At 40.8% G+C, this 18,153-nt stretch overlaps 1 protein-coding gene across 1 annotated transcript in view; it reads left to right on the top strand.

Annotated features, from left to right (window-relative positions):
* The window catches only part of LOC134552441 (von Willebrand factor D and EGF domain-containing protein-like), a 110,230-nt gene that overhangs the window by 38,301 nt on the left and 53,776 nt on the right, over nt 1-18,153 (top strand). The window contains exons 9-14 of the mRNA XM_063401155.1: nt 376-512; nt 1,579-1,734; nt 6,117-6,221; nt 8,934-9,048; nt 12,092-12,342; nt 13,570-13,789. Coding sequence (XP_063257225.1) covers nt 376-512; nt 1,579-1,734; nt 6,117-6,221; nt 8,934-9,048; nt 12,092-12,342; nt 13,570-13,789 — 984 coding nt within the window. The remainder of the gene's footprint in view (nt 1-375; nt 513-1,578; nt 1,735-6,116; nt 6,222-8,933; nt 9,049-12,091; nt 12,343-13,569; nt 13,790-18,153) is intronic.

The raw sequence follows: 18,153 nt of genomic DNA, 5'->3' as shown, positions 1-18,153 counted from the left end.
GCCTGGGTCAGCAGAAGTGTTACCCCCTCACCTGGGTCAGCAGAAGTACTGCCACTGGATACTTAGGTCAACAGAGGTTTTACCCCTGGAGACCTTTCAACACGAAGCCACAGCTTCAGTGAATGGATTCAGGAGCTAATACATCTTGCAGCACTGGGTGCACAGGACAATATTTAATGGAGGTTTGCTGCTTCCCCTTCTATCAACTGCTGCTTCTCTGCTCAAGAGAAATCCACAGGGAGGAAAGGAAGACCCTAAGGAGAAGTATTAAACCACAACAACCAGGAACAACTACAGCAAAATCTCTGGAGAAGCAGAACAGAACAGCGTGTGAGTGCTGCTCTCTAAAGCTTTGTATCTGTCTCACCCTTGCAGAGCAAGCTCTGGAAATCACGGGCTTGGAGAACGGGGGCCTCTGTGATGTCCGTGCCTCGGACTGCAGCAGGATCCGCGTGTTTGGCCTCGGATTCAAGGAGTCTCCCAGCCTGCACTGCCAGCTCACCAGGTTAATCGTAAGCAGCCTCTTGTTGGTTCCTAAAATATTGATGATACAGTCAAACTTTGATATGTTTATATAGAAATCCTTTGCTCTGATCTGTGCTATCTTCCCCCACTGCTTCAGCAGGTTACAAGCACCTTCCAAATGCAATGCCAATGTGTTTGCTACAACTGAGGGGAGATGAAGAGGCTGAGACCTTTCCAGGACTGGTTCCCTGGAAATGCACAGCCATGAGTGCTTGTTCATTATCTCTGTGGAGTTTTGTTTGACTCCTGTTTGGTTCAGCTGCTCTGTAGTCCACTGAAGCCTGAAATCACAATATTATTTCTCATTTAGTGCATCTGGAATCACTATACTTGATTGTTTTCCTAAACACATTTAAATGCTAAATTTTGTGGTTGAATATAGGATTTCCTCAGCAGAGTAACAGAGGCTCTTATTTGAATTTCCTTAGTCATACTTCAACACCAAATCTGGAGTTTTGATGAGCATCAAACCCATCTCTTATGCTAGCACTGTAATTTTATCATAAACAACTATACACAGGCAACACTGCAACTGAGTTATTTGGTGGATCAGCATCCTTAGATATGGAATGTTTGATTAAACTCATAAATCCACCTCAGAACAGACACTCAGCCTGACTCCCAGTCGGTGCTGGCACACTCACAAGGCACAGATGAGCTTTGCTGTGCCCCCTTAGGGCTCCGTAGGCTCCTACCAAGCTGGAATGTTTTGTGCAGCTGATCAGGAGGAGCAGCTGACATCACCTTCAAGGAGCCACGAGCTGGCTGCTGAGCTCCAGGAGAAACACAAAGTTACTCCATTACATCATCCTATCTTATCCCAGCTGCTCATCCCAAGAGCAGACCACAGCACTTCCTAAATCAATGGACCACCTGCATGCCTAGCTGAGCGTGGCTTCCCCTTTACTGTAGCTATAGTAACAGCATGTTTCCTTTTAAATACACCACCTAGGAAGGCCTTATATTATTGATTAGAAATATAAACATACATTGACAACGGGAATCTCTTTATGAGCCTTCAGTTTCCGCACTCCCCCTCTGTTTTTACTGTAGCATCTCGATGGCAAATGGATATCAAGAGAACAAGAAAGCACAAGAGCAGATTTTCTGAGCTCTGAGGCTGTTGAGTGTCAGATCCCACTCCTGAGCATCACGGAGGCCGTGCACTTCGTGGCCGGTGACGAGCCGTTCGCAAGATGGCAAGTGAAAGTAGGAATTTTATTATGTTTCTAAAAAACCTTTTAGAAAGAGAAAATCAGTTGTCATGGTAAATTAAAATGCAAAGCACAATTTGCTTCCTTTCAGAAATGAAAATGCCTGTAGAAATACTCACACTAATGTCATGTAGAGAAAAGAAAAAAACACCCCACCAACCAAAACAATGAGCTAAGCCCAAGTGTCTCTGCGGCCAATCCAAAAGGGCAAATTACAACCACTTCTAGAGGTAATCACCTGAGATTGATGCAGTTGTGCTAATCAATTGTTAATCATTAGTACTCCATTTCTGAAAACACCAGCTCAAACTCCTGATTAGGCAGCAAGTGTCAGAGAGCTTTGACTCCCTGGATGTGTGAGCAGTGCGTGCACAGGGTGGCTGCTGGGCAGGCTGGAGCTGGGATGTCACAGCCATGGTCTGAATGGCTGCAGGAAGAAGCATCTATCTGCTTGTTCTGGGTTCTCTGCTGCAGTTTCAGCCCCTTTTTTTCACAAAATGGCACCTATTTTCTAAATATTACTGACCCTACATGCCTGCTGCCCTTGCTCTCACTCTAGGCCTGGATGGTTATTTTCTGCAGATCAGTTGTTTTTTCCAGGACTGAGATCTTTTAAAGGCCCTGAAGCTGAGAAGAATATATTGCCATTGTAGGGAGACTGCAGATGTGCTCTGAAAATTGAATCATGCAAAATGAAACACGTAAAACACTCCTCTCACCACAGTGTCACTGCCTGTCCTGCACCCTGCAGCCACCTGCACCCCAGCTGGGGACACGTGCTGCCACTGCGCTCGGGGAAACAGAAAAATGTTTGGCAGGGAATATATTCTAGGCAGTCATTTATTTTAAAAAGATAGGGATTTGGGAGTTTAGAACACTAGGGTAAAACCCTGTGGGTGCAGAACCTGACTATTTCCTGTTGGGGTGGACCTTGAACCTTCCTTGTGGCACACACCAGGGCTGAACCCGGAGGGAAGGTCCTCTGCTCAGGGCTCCAAAATTTCTCAAAAAAGGTATTGAACTCTGCCAGCTGTAAGATAAAATGCTGCCTCATGGTGGAAGGATCTCAGAGGGAGACACCCTGGGCATTCCTGGCCTAAGAGGACAGCTAAAATCCTGGTATGTGCACAGGAAAGTTTCTCCAGTGCTCCCAGGACAGTGTCCTCACAGCACAGGTCACAATTCTGATTGCATTCAAGTGCTTCCTTTCAGCCCTGAGGAGGTCTGCACAATTTTCCTCATTCTTTCCCCTCAAATACAGCTACAAAAACTCTTTCCATGCACTAAAGTTCCAGAAAATCTCTGCACCTGTAAGCTTCCTGCCCTTTCCCTCTCCTTCAAACCCTGCAGAGGAACCAGGCTGACGGCTGCGCAGCGAATGCTCAATTAAATCATCTCAGTCTGCACGTGAATCTGGTAGTCCTGTGGATCTTTTGATGAACAAATTGGGAAGGCAGAGCCCAGTGCTCAGTTTCAAAGGCAGCTGGCCTTACATGGCAGCACAGAGTACAAAATCATAGAGCTTTTCAAGATAAAAAATTACTTTCAATTAATTCCACAGGTGTTCAAAAATTCATGTTCCAGAAAATTCCTCTTAAGACTTACTGCAGCTCATAAGACTTATTGATGATCTGGGTTGTGTATCTATGTATCTGCTTTTCAAAACATAGCTAAAAGATTTTTCAGAATGCAAAAGTCAACACGAGTCTTTCTGGAAATATCACTGCTCAATATTTTTAGAATCTCTCCCCCTTCCCAAATCAAATTTCAAAGGAATCAGAAAAAATTCGCTACAGCTTTTTTCACTACCAGCATTGGGGGAGGAGGAGCTCTTCTCAGTGCTCTTTCATTTAATCTCCTCTCGTATTCAAGTTTCAGATTTTGCCCATTGTTTCCATGACATGCTGCTGAATGCAGATAAGAAAGCACATGTGGCTACACCAGGGTGTTTGGCATAATTAATTGAGATATCAAAATACAAACCCATGCTTGGGCAGCAGATGACTTGATCTGTCCAGGCAGATGCCTGGGTGAAGAGGTGAAGGAGCTTGGCAGGCACTTATCTAATTTGGGAAGCAGCTCTCATCCTTTTCATTAAGTTATTGTTGCTGTATTTGTCTAGAATAGGAAAAAATCACAAAAAAATCAGCAAGGAAAAAACTGAATTTGAACTCACCACAGTTTTACACCTTTCATTGGTTTTTTTTGGAAAGTTTCATACAATGTCTACATAGGTAGAGTGATGCTAATAGCCAAGATCATTTCATGATGGATTAAAAACCTGAGGCAGAAACAAAAGAATTCCTGATCATCCTTTGCATTTATGCAGAAGCAGCTCCTTCTTTCCACATGATACCTATGCCCAAGCAAACAAGGCCCAACTCTAAGTGGGATTTTTGCCTCTTAAGGTCCAAACAAATTGAAGGTTTGCTCAGCTTAGTTCTCATCAAAATGTTTGTTCCACATCACTTAAGATGACTAATGAAAAAGCAATTAAAATAACTATAAACCAGCCCAATTCTAAAAGAGACTGAAATAGATGTTTATAATAGAATGTAGAAAAAAATACAGATTTAAAAAATAGTCAAATTACAGGAATTACATTTCACTCACAATGCTCACTTCAGACAGAACAATTAGTACAATTTTACAGCTTTTTTTATTTTCCCCTGTCTAGCCGTTTTTTCACCCATTATCAGTGCATCAGTATTGAGACAACATTGGACACTCTGGTAAAATAATTAAATTAATTTAAATTTAAATTGCATTAGGAATAATAAATTCTTATTGGAAGTCTTGCTGCCAGAATCTTTCAGTGAAGAGTAGGTCTACAGGGGAATCACTTATTTCAGTTTTTTCTCAAAATGAAGGAGAAATTCTTTATTTCTTTCAAAAGCATTTTTACCTGTAGTACAACACACTATAGTCTAAAAGTCTAATATTTTCCTTAAACTGATGAATTTTTCTAGATCAATGGATTTTACTGATTTTTTTTCAACCAATTTTTATGGTGCAAAGAAGCTGTTTCACCTCCACAAGTTGAAATTGTGCATATCCATGAATCCTGCCTGTTCCTCTCCTTGTGGAGGTTTCTGCAGACACAAACACTCAGCTCTCAGAGCATTTTGAGTTGTGAACCATCCCATGTGACTTTGAGGGAGAATCTGCTCTATTATCTTCCATGAACTTTCAACCAATTCATGATAATTGCTGCTTTTTATGAAACTTAGTGATTTTTGCTCTCTGTATACTTCTGTTTATCTTGGTTCAATTTAGCTTAACATTATTTCTGTGAACTGAAAGAGTTTATTGATTGATGAAAAACTTTATGGCCTCAATCTTGTAAAAATCCCCGGCACAGGGACTGAGGATGTTTCAGCTTTGTGGTCTCAGGAGAGAAGGAGGAGGGCTGGGGATTGGTTTTTGATAGCAAGAAAACACAGGAGTACCTGATGAATCCAAAGCAAACCCTGTTAGATTTGCTAAACAGCAGCTTTATTTTGACTGTAAGAAGACAAAACCTGAAAAATACCTGACAAAATGGCTTTGCTTTCCTGCTGGTTGTCACCAGTGTCTACAGCGTGGCCTTCCCCAGGGTTTGGGTGCTCTTTAAGGTTCACACCACTCAAGACATCTCACAAAGCATTCTCAAAAGCTAACCACTTATCCACACTTCTCTGGTATCTCTTCCTTTTTACTGTGGAAAAATTTAAATATAAATATACTCAACTCTTCTGTATTGTTTAGGCATTCTTTCATAAAAAAAGGGCATGTTCAAGGCTTTCTGAATTATCCACATGTACCCATTATGAGCTGAGACAGGTGACTGCTGTAATGTACCTTCCCCAGAAATGAGACTGTTTCCTTCTCATATTGTCCATCCTTGAATATTTTATAAGGTTAATTTCAAATAAACCTGTATAATACACATTCTTCTCTTTTTTTAAAATTTCTTTTTTCACTTTCAGGCCAAGAATTTTACTTACTGATTTGCTATTAGTAAAAAAAGTGGTTCTGGGTTCCAGCCAAAAATGTTAATTGTGTTTCACTACCCCTTGAAATCCCCCTTGAAGTACTTGAGTACAGCTCCCATAAGGGTATCAGGAAAAAAAAAAAAAAAAGAACCTTCAGGATAAAACCTAATAAGAATCAGAAAGCTGAATGCCAGCTGAGCCAAAAGATCTTTTGGTTATTAATGAAGAGTTTCCAGTTTGGAGCATTAAGCAATTTGTTAGCTCGCAGAGCCACTCACAAGTGGTTTAATTTATCTTGCTGGCACGCATCCAGTTCAGGGGGCAGTGGTATATGCTCCACGATGAGCAGACAGTCTCCATATGGAACATTATTACTTATAAAGATGATTTTTGTATCATTTAGATCACTAACGATGGCTTCCAGTACAGTAATTCCCGAGTGCTGACCCTGTACGACGCGGCCTGCCAGGTCTGCCAATTCCATCCGACCGGACTTTGTAAATTAAAGGTAATTTAAAGATCATAAAGGTTTAATACGGATCGTTCATCTCTTCCTTAGCCCTCTCCCTCCCTCTGATGTGCTGTGTGTAATAACTGCTCTGGAAGGGGAAAACCTATTTCACAGATCAGCTGCACAGCCCAACACTTTGCTATTCTCTTTCACAGCCTCACGTCTGTGATATTTTATTTCTTTTTCATATTTACGTGGGGCATGAACACCTGACAGAGCATGCTTTATGATGAACCCTCCTCACACAAACACCTCAGGAAAGCCCATGGCTGGCAATATTTATCCTTTGCAGCTGTTAGTGCTAGTAAATAAGTGAGGAGCCTGCCCTGAGAGGCTTAACTTCACTTCTGAAGTGTCTCTGCTATTTTCCCTCTCCCAGCCTGTTTGGGGAGGGTGTATCATTTCTATTCCCATTTTCTGCCTCAGCAAAAGGCACACAAAGATGCATGTTATACAGTTTTTGTCATGTGAGAACACCCTTGAGAGAACATAAACCATTCTTGCTTGCATTAAACACTGCTAAGTACAAACATATAGTATTTTGACAGTTTCAAAACCGTAACCAAAACTCTAGAGCTACAGTTTAAACTGCCAATGTGTTAGAACCTGCCTGCAGAGCACTATAACTCTCTGTTTTCCTGTGGAATCATTGGTGTAACATCCCTTAAAAAGATCTTCCCTTCCCTTTTTTCCAGGGATCTGCATTAAGCAAATTACCTGGTTTGCAGTGGGGCCTCAAAAAGAATTTGGAGGGTATTAGGTGGGCTATTTGAATGTGCTGATCCTGCTTCCCTGCCCTGAGGCAAGTATGAATTAATAGGAAGCCACCAGTCTGCTTTTTTATAAAATGAAGATTAATCAGGTACATCTTAACTCATTTGCCTCACTGTTCTCATTAATGCTAATGAGAAAATACAGTTTTGAAACCTGCACTGATTGTGAGCACATACCAGTTACCAACATTTTTTAAAAGTTCACTTATTTTTCAAGTAAGTGCATGAACAGAAGTTACTTTATAGGCCTGTCTGGTGGTTTGGCCCTGACTGGATGTCCAAAGTCCCTGTCACTGCCCTCAGAGACATAAGGGCAGGGAAACCCAAAACAGCCCAACTGAGGGCAAAACCACTTTTGTTTCAGATTAAAATAATTGTGTCAGAATCATTTCACTTAAAGCTAAGGTGAGGGCTTTTTTGTCAAAGGCTTTCCTTATTCTTACGTTTTTGGATCTCAGAAATGTTTTTGGTCTCTCAATATGGTGCTCCCTAGGGATTACAGTCATTTCTATTCTAAGATGCTTCAAGGGAATATTTCAGCTAGGCTTCCAACTGCATCAGACCACAGCCTAATTACCCCTTCTACATTACTCTGCAACACCTAAATTGCTTTCAGAAAAGGTGTTTCAATTAGGGGACACTTTATATCAGCCCATTTCACATTCTGTGTTCTTTTATGGAGCCCATTCTGTACCACATTGTATCACGTCAGAAAAAAAGCATCTTTTTTTTTCTCATCAGAGCATCAATCCCTTGAAAAGAGCAATGTAATAAAATCTAATTAACATCCAGGTTTTAATGCTGGAGATCTGTCATGTTCTATCATGTTGTGGTCATTATGAGAATGCTTTTTGTTTCTCTACCTTACCCATTACCCTAAAGTGGTATTATTTAAAATATTGACTAATGCAGTTTACAAAAGAAGTTTGGGACACCAATAAAGCAGCAGACAGAAAACACAGGGCTAGTAACAGGACACATATCAGTCTCAGAAAAACAAAGGAAGGAAAAGGAAAAATGTGTTTGGTAGCTTGTCTGTCCTGCTGTCCCACTGGCAAGGATACCCCTCGTGTTCCCAGAAGTATTCCGTGTTTTTCAAGGAATCTGCATGGTCAGGTAAAGTCCCACCTGCCTGTAGCTCAACAGTGGCTACAAGGCCTAACTCATCTCCAGGACCTTTCCATGAGATTGATCTTTAACTACAGCTGTTAATTATGTCCCTGTGCTCCCTTCTTAGATAACTCAAATGCCTTCAACTCACGTGGCCTCTCTGGCCCTGGTGGGGTCCCCAGCTGGGAGAGCAGCAGCTCACCCAAAGGCTGCTGTGCCCACAGAGCATCCCCTCACAAGGGTCTTTTGGGATGTTCTGCTCCACCAGGGCTCCCTGGATGTGCTCAGCTCTTACTTACAGCTCCCTCATGGCAGCCTCAACTCTAAAGCACTTCTTTATTCTGCTTTTATAGCATTGTTTTTGCAAATGTTGATGAAGAGCAGCATTCCAACATTTCAAATGGAGCTTTTGTCTAGTTTGGGGTTTTGTGAGTCTCGTGGAGTTTGCTTTCCATGGATAATGGATACTCATCATATCAACAGTCACAGCTGGGAATAGTGACCACATACACCCCATGAGTGTGGAAAGGGGAAAAGAGTCACATTCTGCTGCATCCATCACCCATCTGTGACAAAGCAACACCCCACTGCCTAAGCTAAAACATTTAAAGCTACAAGGATCCCAAGCTGGAACTGGAAAACTTCCACAGTTTCCTCGCTGTAAACAGAAAGCTCCAACATTTAAATTGTTGCTGTTTCCTTGTTTCAAGACAACTGAATTTCTGGTTATATCCAGAAATTATTAATTGCTAATTTCTTATCTTTCTTATTACATTTTTTTCATTGACTTCACCTCTCACCCATTTTTATTTCCTTTTTTTGGCAGGAAAATACATGCAACATAGATGGACTTTGCTATGGTGAAGGAGAGTCAAGCCCTACAAGCCCTTGTCTTCTCTGTGAACCTGGCATCTCTAAGTTCACCTGGTCCATTAATGAAAGTAAGACAGGAGATTCTTTTCTAGAATTTAGAAGCACTTATCTGGGAATTTATGACTCATTTTGTTAAATTTGTCCTTCTTCCATTTAGCTAACCTGAGTCTCTCCTGTGCACTGTACGTGGACAGTTTGCAGTGGGAATCACTGGGTACATCAGAAATGCAGACTCCACTGCATGCACTGTGCACCTTGTTCTGTCTGAAACCTGATAAATCTCAGATTAAGAAATGAAAAAAATGCCTGAAAATTAAAATTTGATATGCCAGTGTCCCATGCAGTGCCCAAGTCTGTCAGCTAAAGGTGATGAACCCTAAATATCTCTGTCAGCATCTCGCAGGTACAAATCCTTATGGAGGCAATTTGGGGAAAATACTGTTTTTAAAACACTAGCGTATATTTCTGGTGTCTGGAAGAATTGCTTCCTTTAGCTGAGCCAAATCCTATGAAATGCCCCATAACAGGGCTTGGCTTGGCAGGGAGTCCAAGTGATAGGGATCAGCCACTCATTACCTTCACTGCCACAGAGCCCAAAGGCTCATTGTGCAGCCCCTCGAGGCAGGGGTCGTGGAGAAGGCTGCCTTTTGAAGCATCTCCTCAAGGATGAAGAATAAATCATAGGTTTTTCATGGGCACATGCCCAGTGTAAACAACCACCATTGCTCACCCCACACTTTACAGACAATCGGTGTTTCCAGCAGCATCATCCCCACAGCCCAGCTCCTCCCTTAATGAGCATGGTTGCATCTGGTCAGTCTAAAGATTATATTACTGTTTTTATGTAAATCCATGTGGTGCTTCTAGAAAGAGTTTCTCTGCATTTTAGGCGTTGTAAACACAAGCACATTACAGAAAGGTGTGTGAGTCACAGAACCAGCCTGCTTCCCTCGTTTGCAGGTTTATAACTTCCCAAAAGTTGGCCAACTAAAAATCCATTTGGATGTCGCTTGGATGAGTAGTTACAATGCCTAAGGGTGAGTCAGATCTGGAAGAGAGCCTGCACACTTGAAAACTGTATGTTTTCCCCCAGAAAAAAAATTAAGTCCAATGAGGGCTATTACCTGTGACTCACAAACCTTTCCTCCTTTCTGTCATAGAATCATAGAATGACAAAGTTTAGAAGGGTTTGAAATGAGCCTCAAAGATCATCTGGTCCCACCTCCTGCCATGGGCAGGGACACCTTCCACTAGAGCAGGTTGCTCAGAGCCACATCCAGCCTGGCCTTCCATCGTGTTGGCCAGAGCAGCAGCATCCCTAGGGATGAGCTGATCCTGAGTATTGCACAGACAGACTCATAACTAATACCAAGAGAGCTCAATTTCAAAATTCAGGAAATGGTTTATAAAGTAAAAACTGCATTTGTTTTGAAATTTATAAAACTAGAAGGGATTTGGGAACTCTGAAACATATCATGGTTCACTTTAAAATGATGTCAAAATTTAAAAATGTTTAGAAGAAAGGATATGTCAGACCTGTTTTCAAAAGTGTGAGAACTTCTTTGAAAGTTCTGCAGTAATATGGGAAGTGTATATATGTATTTACTGGATGGCAAGCAGATCTCTGTAGGATTAGAAACACTCCTCCACAGACTCCTTTCAGAACATCTGATTTTATGTTATTTTGTGCCTACCACTTCCACTTACCATCCATTCAGTTAACACCTTTGTGTTTATCCATAAATGCATACCCTGCATCAATATTTCATTGATTACTTTGGGCACAACTTTTATGGGCTCCATGGCTTTAGTGTTTGGGAAATAAAAGGTAAATGAATAGATGGAAGCTTTCAACAGTTATGCCAGGACAATCTGCTGGACAAGCATTTTAGAAAGCTCTCATAGCACAGCAGCAATAAAGGAGACACATATTTAAATAATTACATTTAAGCTGTGCTATGGAAAGCTAAGTTGGATAAAAATTATATGCACCACAAAAAGACCCCTAATGATGATTTCCCATGAGCATAATGCAGGGAGTCCTTACGAGAACACGTATATAGTTCATAATGTTAGAGCATGGCTTGAAATTAATCCTGGGTATTAGAAATGTACTTTAAGTTAAACATAACTATGGTCAAATTACATTGTGAGAAGATTCCTTTAAATATCAATACCTGTCAATTTGCACTACTGGCTAAAGAGGAAAGATGTCTTGAGACTGAGGAGGTTTAGGACATGGAGATGAAATTCCTGGCCCTGAAAAGAGCTCCTGTCACCTCAGGGTACTCATCTGATCTTACTTCTCCTTGGTTTCTAATTATAAAATGTAATCATTTTCTATACCTTTTCCTCCTTACCTGTGTACATTGAAAGTACATTCAGGTAGCATTTCTCTTCTGCTGTTAAATAGCCTTGTAAAATTAGGGGGTTTTATCTTCATTAAGGAAATACTGACGGTAAACAGCAGCCCTAGAAACAACAGTGCCAGTGGTGACATGATGCACACCACTGTCTCTGGGGATGGCCAGTCCCAGCATCACTGATGGATCTCTGCTGGCACTGAAAAGTCCTTTGTTCCTGATGAACTGTCCAACTGAATTCACTCACACTGCTCATTTAATTGCTCCTCATGGGTAAAGGCAGGAGACTCTAGTCCATGGAAGAGTTACAATTTATTTTTCCTTCTGGTTTGCCTGCCCAATTCGTCATTCAACATTGTGGGATTTATTTTACTTATTTTTAAATGGATGGATGGTAGGTAGATTAAATATGTATATAAGTATCAGAAATATAACTAATTACAATTTTAGGAAGAACTGGGACTAGGGGGAGGTTATAGAAATCATGCATTTAGTCCCATGTATCAGATCATCAAAGTGCAGGATGGAAGAAAAATTCAACATAGGGCACAAAAAAAGGGTAAGGAAAAAGGTATTCTTTTTTGTAAAGCTACTGGCTGCCTCTGACACCCACATCTCTTCCTCCACCAGCCTCTGGGTATGATCTGAATGTTTTCTTTGAGAGCGTTCCTTCAAAGACCCGCTCTGAGAATCTTCATGTGGGAGAAACCGGTGTTTATGTAATCATGCTTTCATTTTTGCTGTTTAGACAACCTGCCTCCTGTGTTCCAGGCCCCCTCCAGCCAGCTGCTGACATTTCTTGGTGAGAATTTTGTTTACCAGCTAATGGCAGTGGATCCAGAAGGGTCAGCTGTGCTTTTCATCTTGGAGGCTGGGCCACGGGGTGCCAGGCTCTCTCCTGCTGGCCTTCTCCTCTGGAAAGTGGACTCAGAAGAAACTCAGATCTTTGAATTCACTGTGGCAGACGAGTGCAATGCACAGAGCAGATACTCTATTGAGGTAAGGGAAAGAACACTTGAAAGGAAAAGCAAAACAAACCTGTTTGTCATGTCAATGCAACAGTGCAATTGTCATCACAGCTAATAATTAGTTACTGTCTCGAAAAGCAAGGCTTCAGCTATTTCCTTGTAAGTGTATCATATCCAGCACAGCAATAATGATCAATTAATGGAATAAATATCTCTGAGAACATAGAAACTATATATACAGGGAACAAGAGAGAGTGCTATTGATTGCTGTTTGAAAGAACATTCTTGCAGAGCCTTTTAATGGTTCATTAATCTGCTTTAAAATTCACATTCTGCATCTGGATTGCACAAAAAAAAGCATATAACATAAAAGACCAGGCTTTAGCTATAAAAGGGAGATTATAACTCATTCTCAATGATATTTTTAGAGGATGTGTTGCTCCTATGTCATTACTCCACACTCTAAGTTTCTTGGCAGAGCTTGTGCATGGCTTTGTCTTTATTGTATAGGCTAACATTAATCCTCTGATCAGATGAGCTAATAAAGCAGAATGCAGACTCTTGATATAAGAACAGTTTTGTGAAGAAAAGATTTTTATTCCCAGAGATTCCTATTTTTACTCATTCAAACCTCAAAATACCAATCTGCTGAACCCACACAGCAGAGGGGAAACTGTAGCCTAGATATGGCTTTAATGGAAATATTTCAAACTAGACCCGTGTTATCTGGGGGAGATAATGCAGAGCTTTGAATCTGTAGAAATGCAGTTCTTGTACATACATAAAATATAACCATGGATCTCCCCTCCCTGAAGAGAGAGACCAGATAAGGAATGCCACAGTCATGTTCCTGCCTGGGAGCCATTTGTAATGTGAAAGAGGAAGGTGGGCAGGCAGGCAAAGAGAAAAGATTTCTCCTTTCTTCTTTGAAGAATAAGGAACAAATTCTGCCCTCAGATATGATGTGAAATCTGCTGTTATAGCAAATAAAGTTGGGTTTTTTTCCTTATAAGAAGTCAGAATGTGCCCCTAAATGATGAAAAAAGAAATCCCTTTGAAATCGAGCTCTCAGTCAAATAAATAAGTACAGTGAGTATAAGACCATCTATCTAGACAAAGGAAATTGGTTAGAAATAGGTCTCCATAATACTGGATAACATGTTTACAGTACAAATCTCTCCCTTCCTAAAGGGTAACCATACACCTCCCAGGCGTGATTATTCAGAACCTTACCACAATTCCCTTTTGCCTTCCCCAGGTCGGAGTGAAGCCCTGCAGCTGCCTCAGCGGTGGCACATGTGTCACCAATATTAAATACCCTCCAGGCCTGGGTGAATACCTGTGCTTGTGTCCAAATGGATTTGATGGAGAATTCTGCCAGGAAGACCTCAGGGACTGCAAATCAAACCCCTGTGGCAGCGGAACCTGTGTGGACAGCGTGGAGAGCTACTTTTGTAAATGCCCCCCTGGTTTGGGAGGTAACACCTCTCTGCTGGCACCTCTGGTTTAACTGCAGTGAGCTGCAGGATTTTTTGAGTGTAGCATGACCACAATATCTGCCAAATGGGCTGCAAACATAACCCTGCTCTTCTGCTGCCATGGCTTAGCTGTAGACATAGAGAGATGAACTCTCTTTATCTAATGATAAGGAAAAATGACCTAAAGCTCTGTTGTGCTGAAATGATCACTCAAGGATGATGCGAACCTCCCAGATCTCTGATGCTTCCTCTTCATTTCCCACGGATTTTTCTACCCATGAGATGAGTTAGGACAGACTGGGTGAAAGAGAGAAAAGGCAAAGATCCAGGGCCCTTTCGCACTCAACAGGATTTCAGTTAATTAAGCTGAGGAAAGAAGTAGGATTAAATGAGGTTTCTCAGGTTTAGGAAGAAGTAGATGTAGAAAACATGGGCAAATAAATTTTCCTTTAGTCCTGCTTGAAGCTTCATTAAATTTAAGCATTAGAAAATCACAAGCCCAGTGAGTTGTCAGACACAATGATGAAACAAAATCTAGCCCCTGAAACTCTTCAAGGCTGGTGCTCTGGTTTCAAAATTCTATCCAAGCCAAAACAGAACAGCTGGCCAAAATGTGATTTTAAGAAATTAAGGGAAGAAAAATGATCACTTAACCCCTGCTCTGTTCACATTCTTGAGACCCATAATGTTGGCTGCTGCCAGAGTTATAGGTTTGAAAAATAAAGTAGAAGTAACATCAAATGCATATAATTATTACTGCTTCTTGTGCATAAATAAAGAAAACCCCTCATTTTTAAACAAAAGCAGTGAACAGATTTTATTCAGTGGGCAAGGTACCCTTCCTGCCTGTCAGCAGCTCGTGAAACCTTTATTGCTTTGGTCATGTGGGACTGCAAGCCCAGATTTCATTTCTATAAAATTCTAGCAGAAATGAAAAATAAAAATCATTCCAAAGTCCATAAAAATGGCCTAAAAGATCTGTGACACCTAATCTGTGTTGACTCCAGGTAATGCTACCTAATGGCCAAAGCCTGCTGCTATCCAAAGTTTTTACACCACCAGACTCCACTGAGGCAAGAACACACAAGCCTAAGCATGGAGAATAAAGCTCTAATGTAGAAGTTTGATCAAAATATAAAAATCCCTAAGCCAACCAAACATATGCAGAATGTCTTTAATCCCCTGGAAAGAACATTCCTATGAGCACAGGAAAATTTGGGAACTTTTTATGGTGTAATTTATGGAGATATACAATGAGAAAAAAGTTTTGATTACCTGTAAGAAGTTGGATTAAATGAATAAAATCAATATAATTCCATGAGTTAATAACTTCAGTGGACCTGCTGACTGGAGAGATAAGGGCACACAGCATCTTGACGGCCAGAGAAAAAACAGATTTTCCTGCAACTTTATTCTTGCAAGTTAACAGTGCAAGGGTTTTGCTGTTCTTCCCTGTTCTTTCCAAAATGTCAAAACACATGCAACAAAATAAAATAAAATAAAATATGATTGAGTGAAAAAAGAATACATCTCAAAGTTTTAATAGCAGGTGAAAAATTATAAACAAGTAGAGCTGCAAGCCAGCTGGGAAGCAGATGATTTTACTTCAGGGCAGGTTCAGTGACAACAATAAAAGCTCATTCTTGATGCTATGTTTATGCCTCAATTCCCCAGAAAACCATCAATAATCTAATGAGAAGGCAACGTTATGCAGCTCAAGTGACAGCACCACTTCACCATCACATCTTTACAAATGACAGCAAACAGGCAGTAGAAACAAGAGGGGAACTTGTGAGAGCTTCCCAAACACCCCTGCAAGGGAAGCAGCAGCTCAGGCACATCAGTGTGAGGGTAAAATGTAAGAATGGGAACAAGGCAGGGAGAAAAGCCAGTAGAAAATCTGAGAAGGCTGACTCCAGAATTATTACTGGAATCTGAGTGTTCAAAGTTCATTCATTTTTCATCTGCACTGACAACAAGATAACAAGGATCCCTGATGTTTATTCTTTTGGCCACAGAAAGCAAGAATATCACCCACCTGAGAACAGAACTCATCCTTGAAAACCTGAAAACCATCCCAATCACAAAATCATTATTTCTTTCCCCATATACCAGAGATTAGTGCAAAGTTGGGGGTGGGATGGGGAGCAAGATGGAATGATAATTTCATTTCATATTTCAGGAAACTGAAGAAACTCACAGGATTTTTTTATGGTTTCTAATAACCGTAGAGACCCTAAATGAGATTTTTCTGTTCCCTTAGAGCCAGCTTAATGTGAACACAGTCAAAAAATCTTTCTTTGCATCTACAGGTGGTCGGCTCCTATGGAGGCATAAAAGGACTTTATTTTCTCAAACAACTTCCCATGCAGGGATGGAGGAACACAGCTGGCACACAGACAGATGGTTCAGCCTAGGAATTTGATGAACTTCTATTCCTATTATTTTTATTTGTACTGTAGCAGTGCCAAGACAGTTGAGACTCCCCTGTGCTACAGAGCACAAGAGGTTGTGTAAACAGAATAATTGACACTTCTTGGTGCAGACAGTTTCCTGTCCATTTCTGCTGCTTCTTCAGCATCATTCAGCCAAATGTTTGTCTTTGCAAACATTTCTCCTTGGATTCATCAGGATTATCATTATTTCCAAACTGGTCAGGCATTGTTTAAAATCAAATCTCTCTGTGTGAAAAGCAGCGTTTGCAGAGTTTCACCTTTATATCATAAAAATCAGCCAAGCAGCCAAGTTTCATGATTTATCTTGTTACTTACAGTATTCCTTTGATTTCTGTAATTCCCTTTTCTTTGAGGTTTGAAAGACAGCCCTTTGCAGTGAAAATAGAGTATTTAAAGGTGAGAAGGAGAGTATGAGAGGACCAGGGGAGAAGTGATTGTTGTTACTGAAATTGGGAACTTTGATCCTACTCTCATTATTTATGGTAGCATGTTTAGCCTTTGTATGATACTCAGAGAAAGAAAGCAATTACTAATCTAATCAGAGGGCTACTCATTCAATATTTTCCATGTGATGTCTAATAATTTCCCAATGCATCACCAGAAATCAGCATCAGAAAAAAGCTGCCTGATGCCAGGAATGTGATAATTGAGTAGTGAAATATAAGCAGACAGCCAAAATTTAACAAGGGAAGGAAAAAGGTAAGCCTAGCCCTGCGACACTGTGTGATGTCCAGTTTCAATAAATGAAGCAAGAAGCATGAAAACCATAACAAATTAGCTTGAGATGGCACAGGAAAAGGAATGTGGCTTTTGTGCTGCTGTTCTTTTTTCCTCAAGAAGAAGCAGGCATGGGAAGGTGATGGCACTGGCTTTTTAGGCAGCTCAATCTAGAAAGAGACTTCAATTTGAGTTTTCTACACTGAAATGCTATTTTAACTTGAAAGGACCAGTGGAAGCTGTCTGCAATGCTGAAGCAATGAGAGATTATGTTGTAGGAGATGAATAATAATGCTCTGTTTTTATCATCCTGCAATTCATTCCTCTGTGACAAATTCCTTTTTTAAAGGAAAAAAAAGAAGATTCCCTTCTCTTAGACCTTTTGTCACAATAAAGCTGGTTATCTGATATGGATCAAACCTTTCTGCACCTGATGCTATGTCTTGGGGCATGTCCCTGGATTCTCCAGAAGCTATCCCAATCTTCTTGTATATTCCTACAGGGATAAAGGGATTGCCTTAATAACTAGCCCAGTGGTCTGGGCTAGTGTGTGACTGCCCTCATCCTGTCCATCCTGTGAGCAGCTGTAGCCAAGCAAGTTTGCCCAAGTGCACAGAGAGCAGCACCTGGAGCTTGGAGGAGTTTTCAACAACATTATACTTGATTACTCATTGCTGTTCAGACAGTAATTTTATCTTTTGGGTCACCCTCCCCTAGAGGTATTCATTAAATCACTCAATTTTGTGAATTTGAATAGAAGTTAAGGGATTTTTATGGGATCTAAAATCAGCAATAGTCAAGTGATATTGTTCATGATTCAGACCCTGTGGCAGCCTGTCCTCTGAATACCAGTTCTGTGGCTCAGTGACACTTTCAGAATGTTTCTTCAAATTTTGAGTTTAAATAGAAAAACTTGGGTTGTTTTAAAAACTCTGATCATTTTGCAAGGTTTACCTCCAACCAGACTCTACCAGGCTAGTTCACAGTTATGTGAGGTTCACACAGAAACAGAAAGTACAACAGAGGTCAGTGATGGCTCCTCATATCCTAAAGCCAAAATGGTAAAATTCACGGGGTTCTTCAGTACATGACAAAGATCTCGCATTAACAGAATGTGACAACAAAAGCAGCAGCAAAGATGTGAAATGCAGGGACAATATTAATTTCATTTATGTGCATTTTTATTTAACA

The sequence above is a fragment of the Prinia subflava genome, chromosome 6, assembly GCF_021018805.1.
Source record: "Prinia subflava isolate CZ2003 ecotype Zambia chromosome 6, Cam_Psub_1.2, whole genome shotgun sequence".
Classification (NCBI taxonomy): Eukaryota; Metazoa; Chordata; class Aves; order Passeriformes; family Cisticolidae; genus Prinia; species Prinia subflava.
The sequence above is the reverse complement of the archived record's forward strand: the minus strand, read 5'-3'. Positions and strand labels throughout refer to the sequence as shown.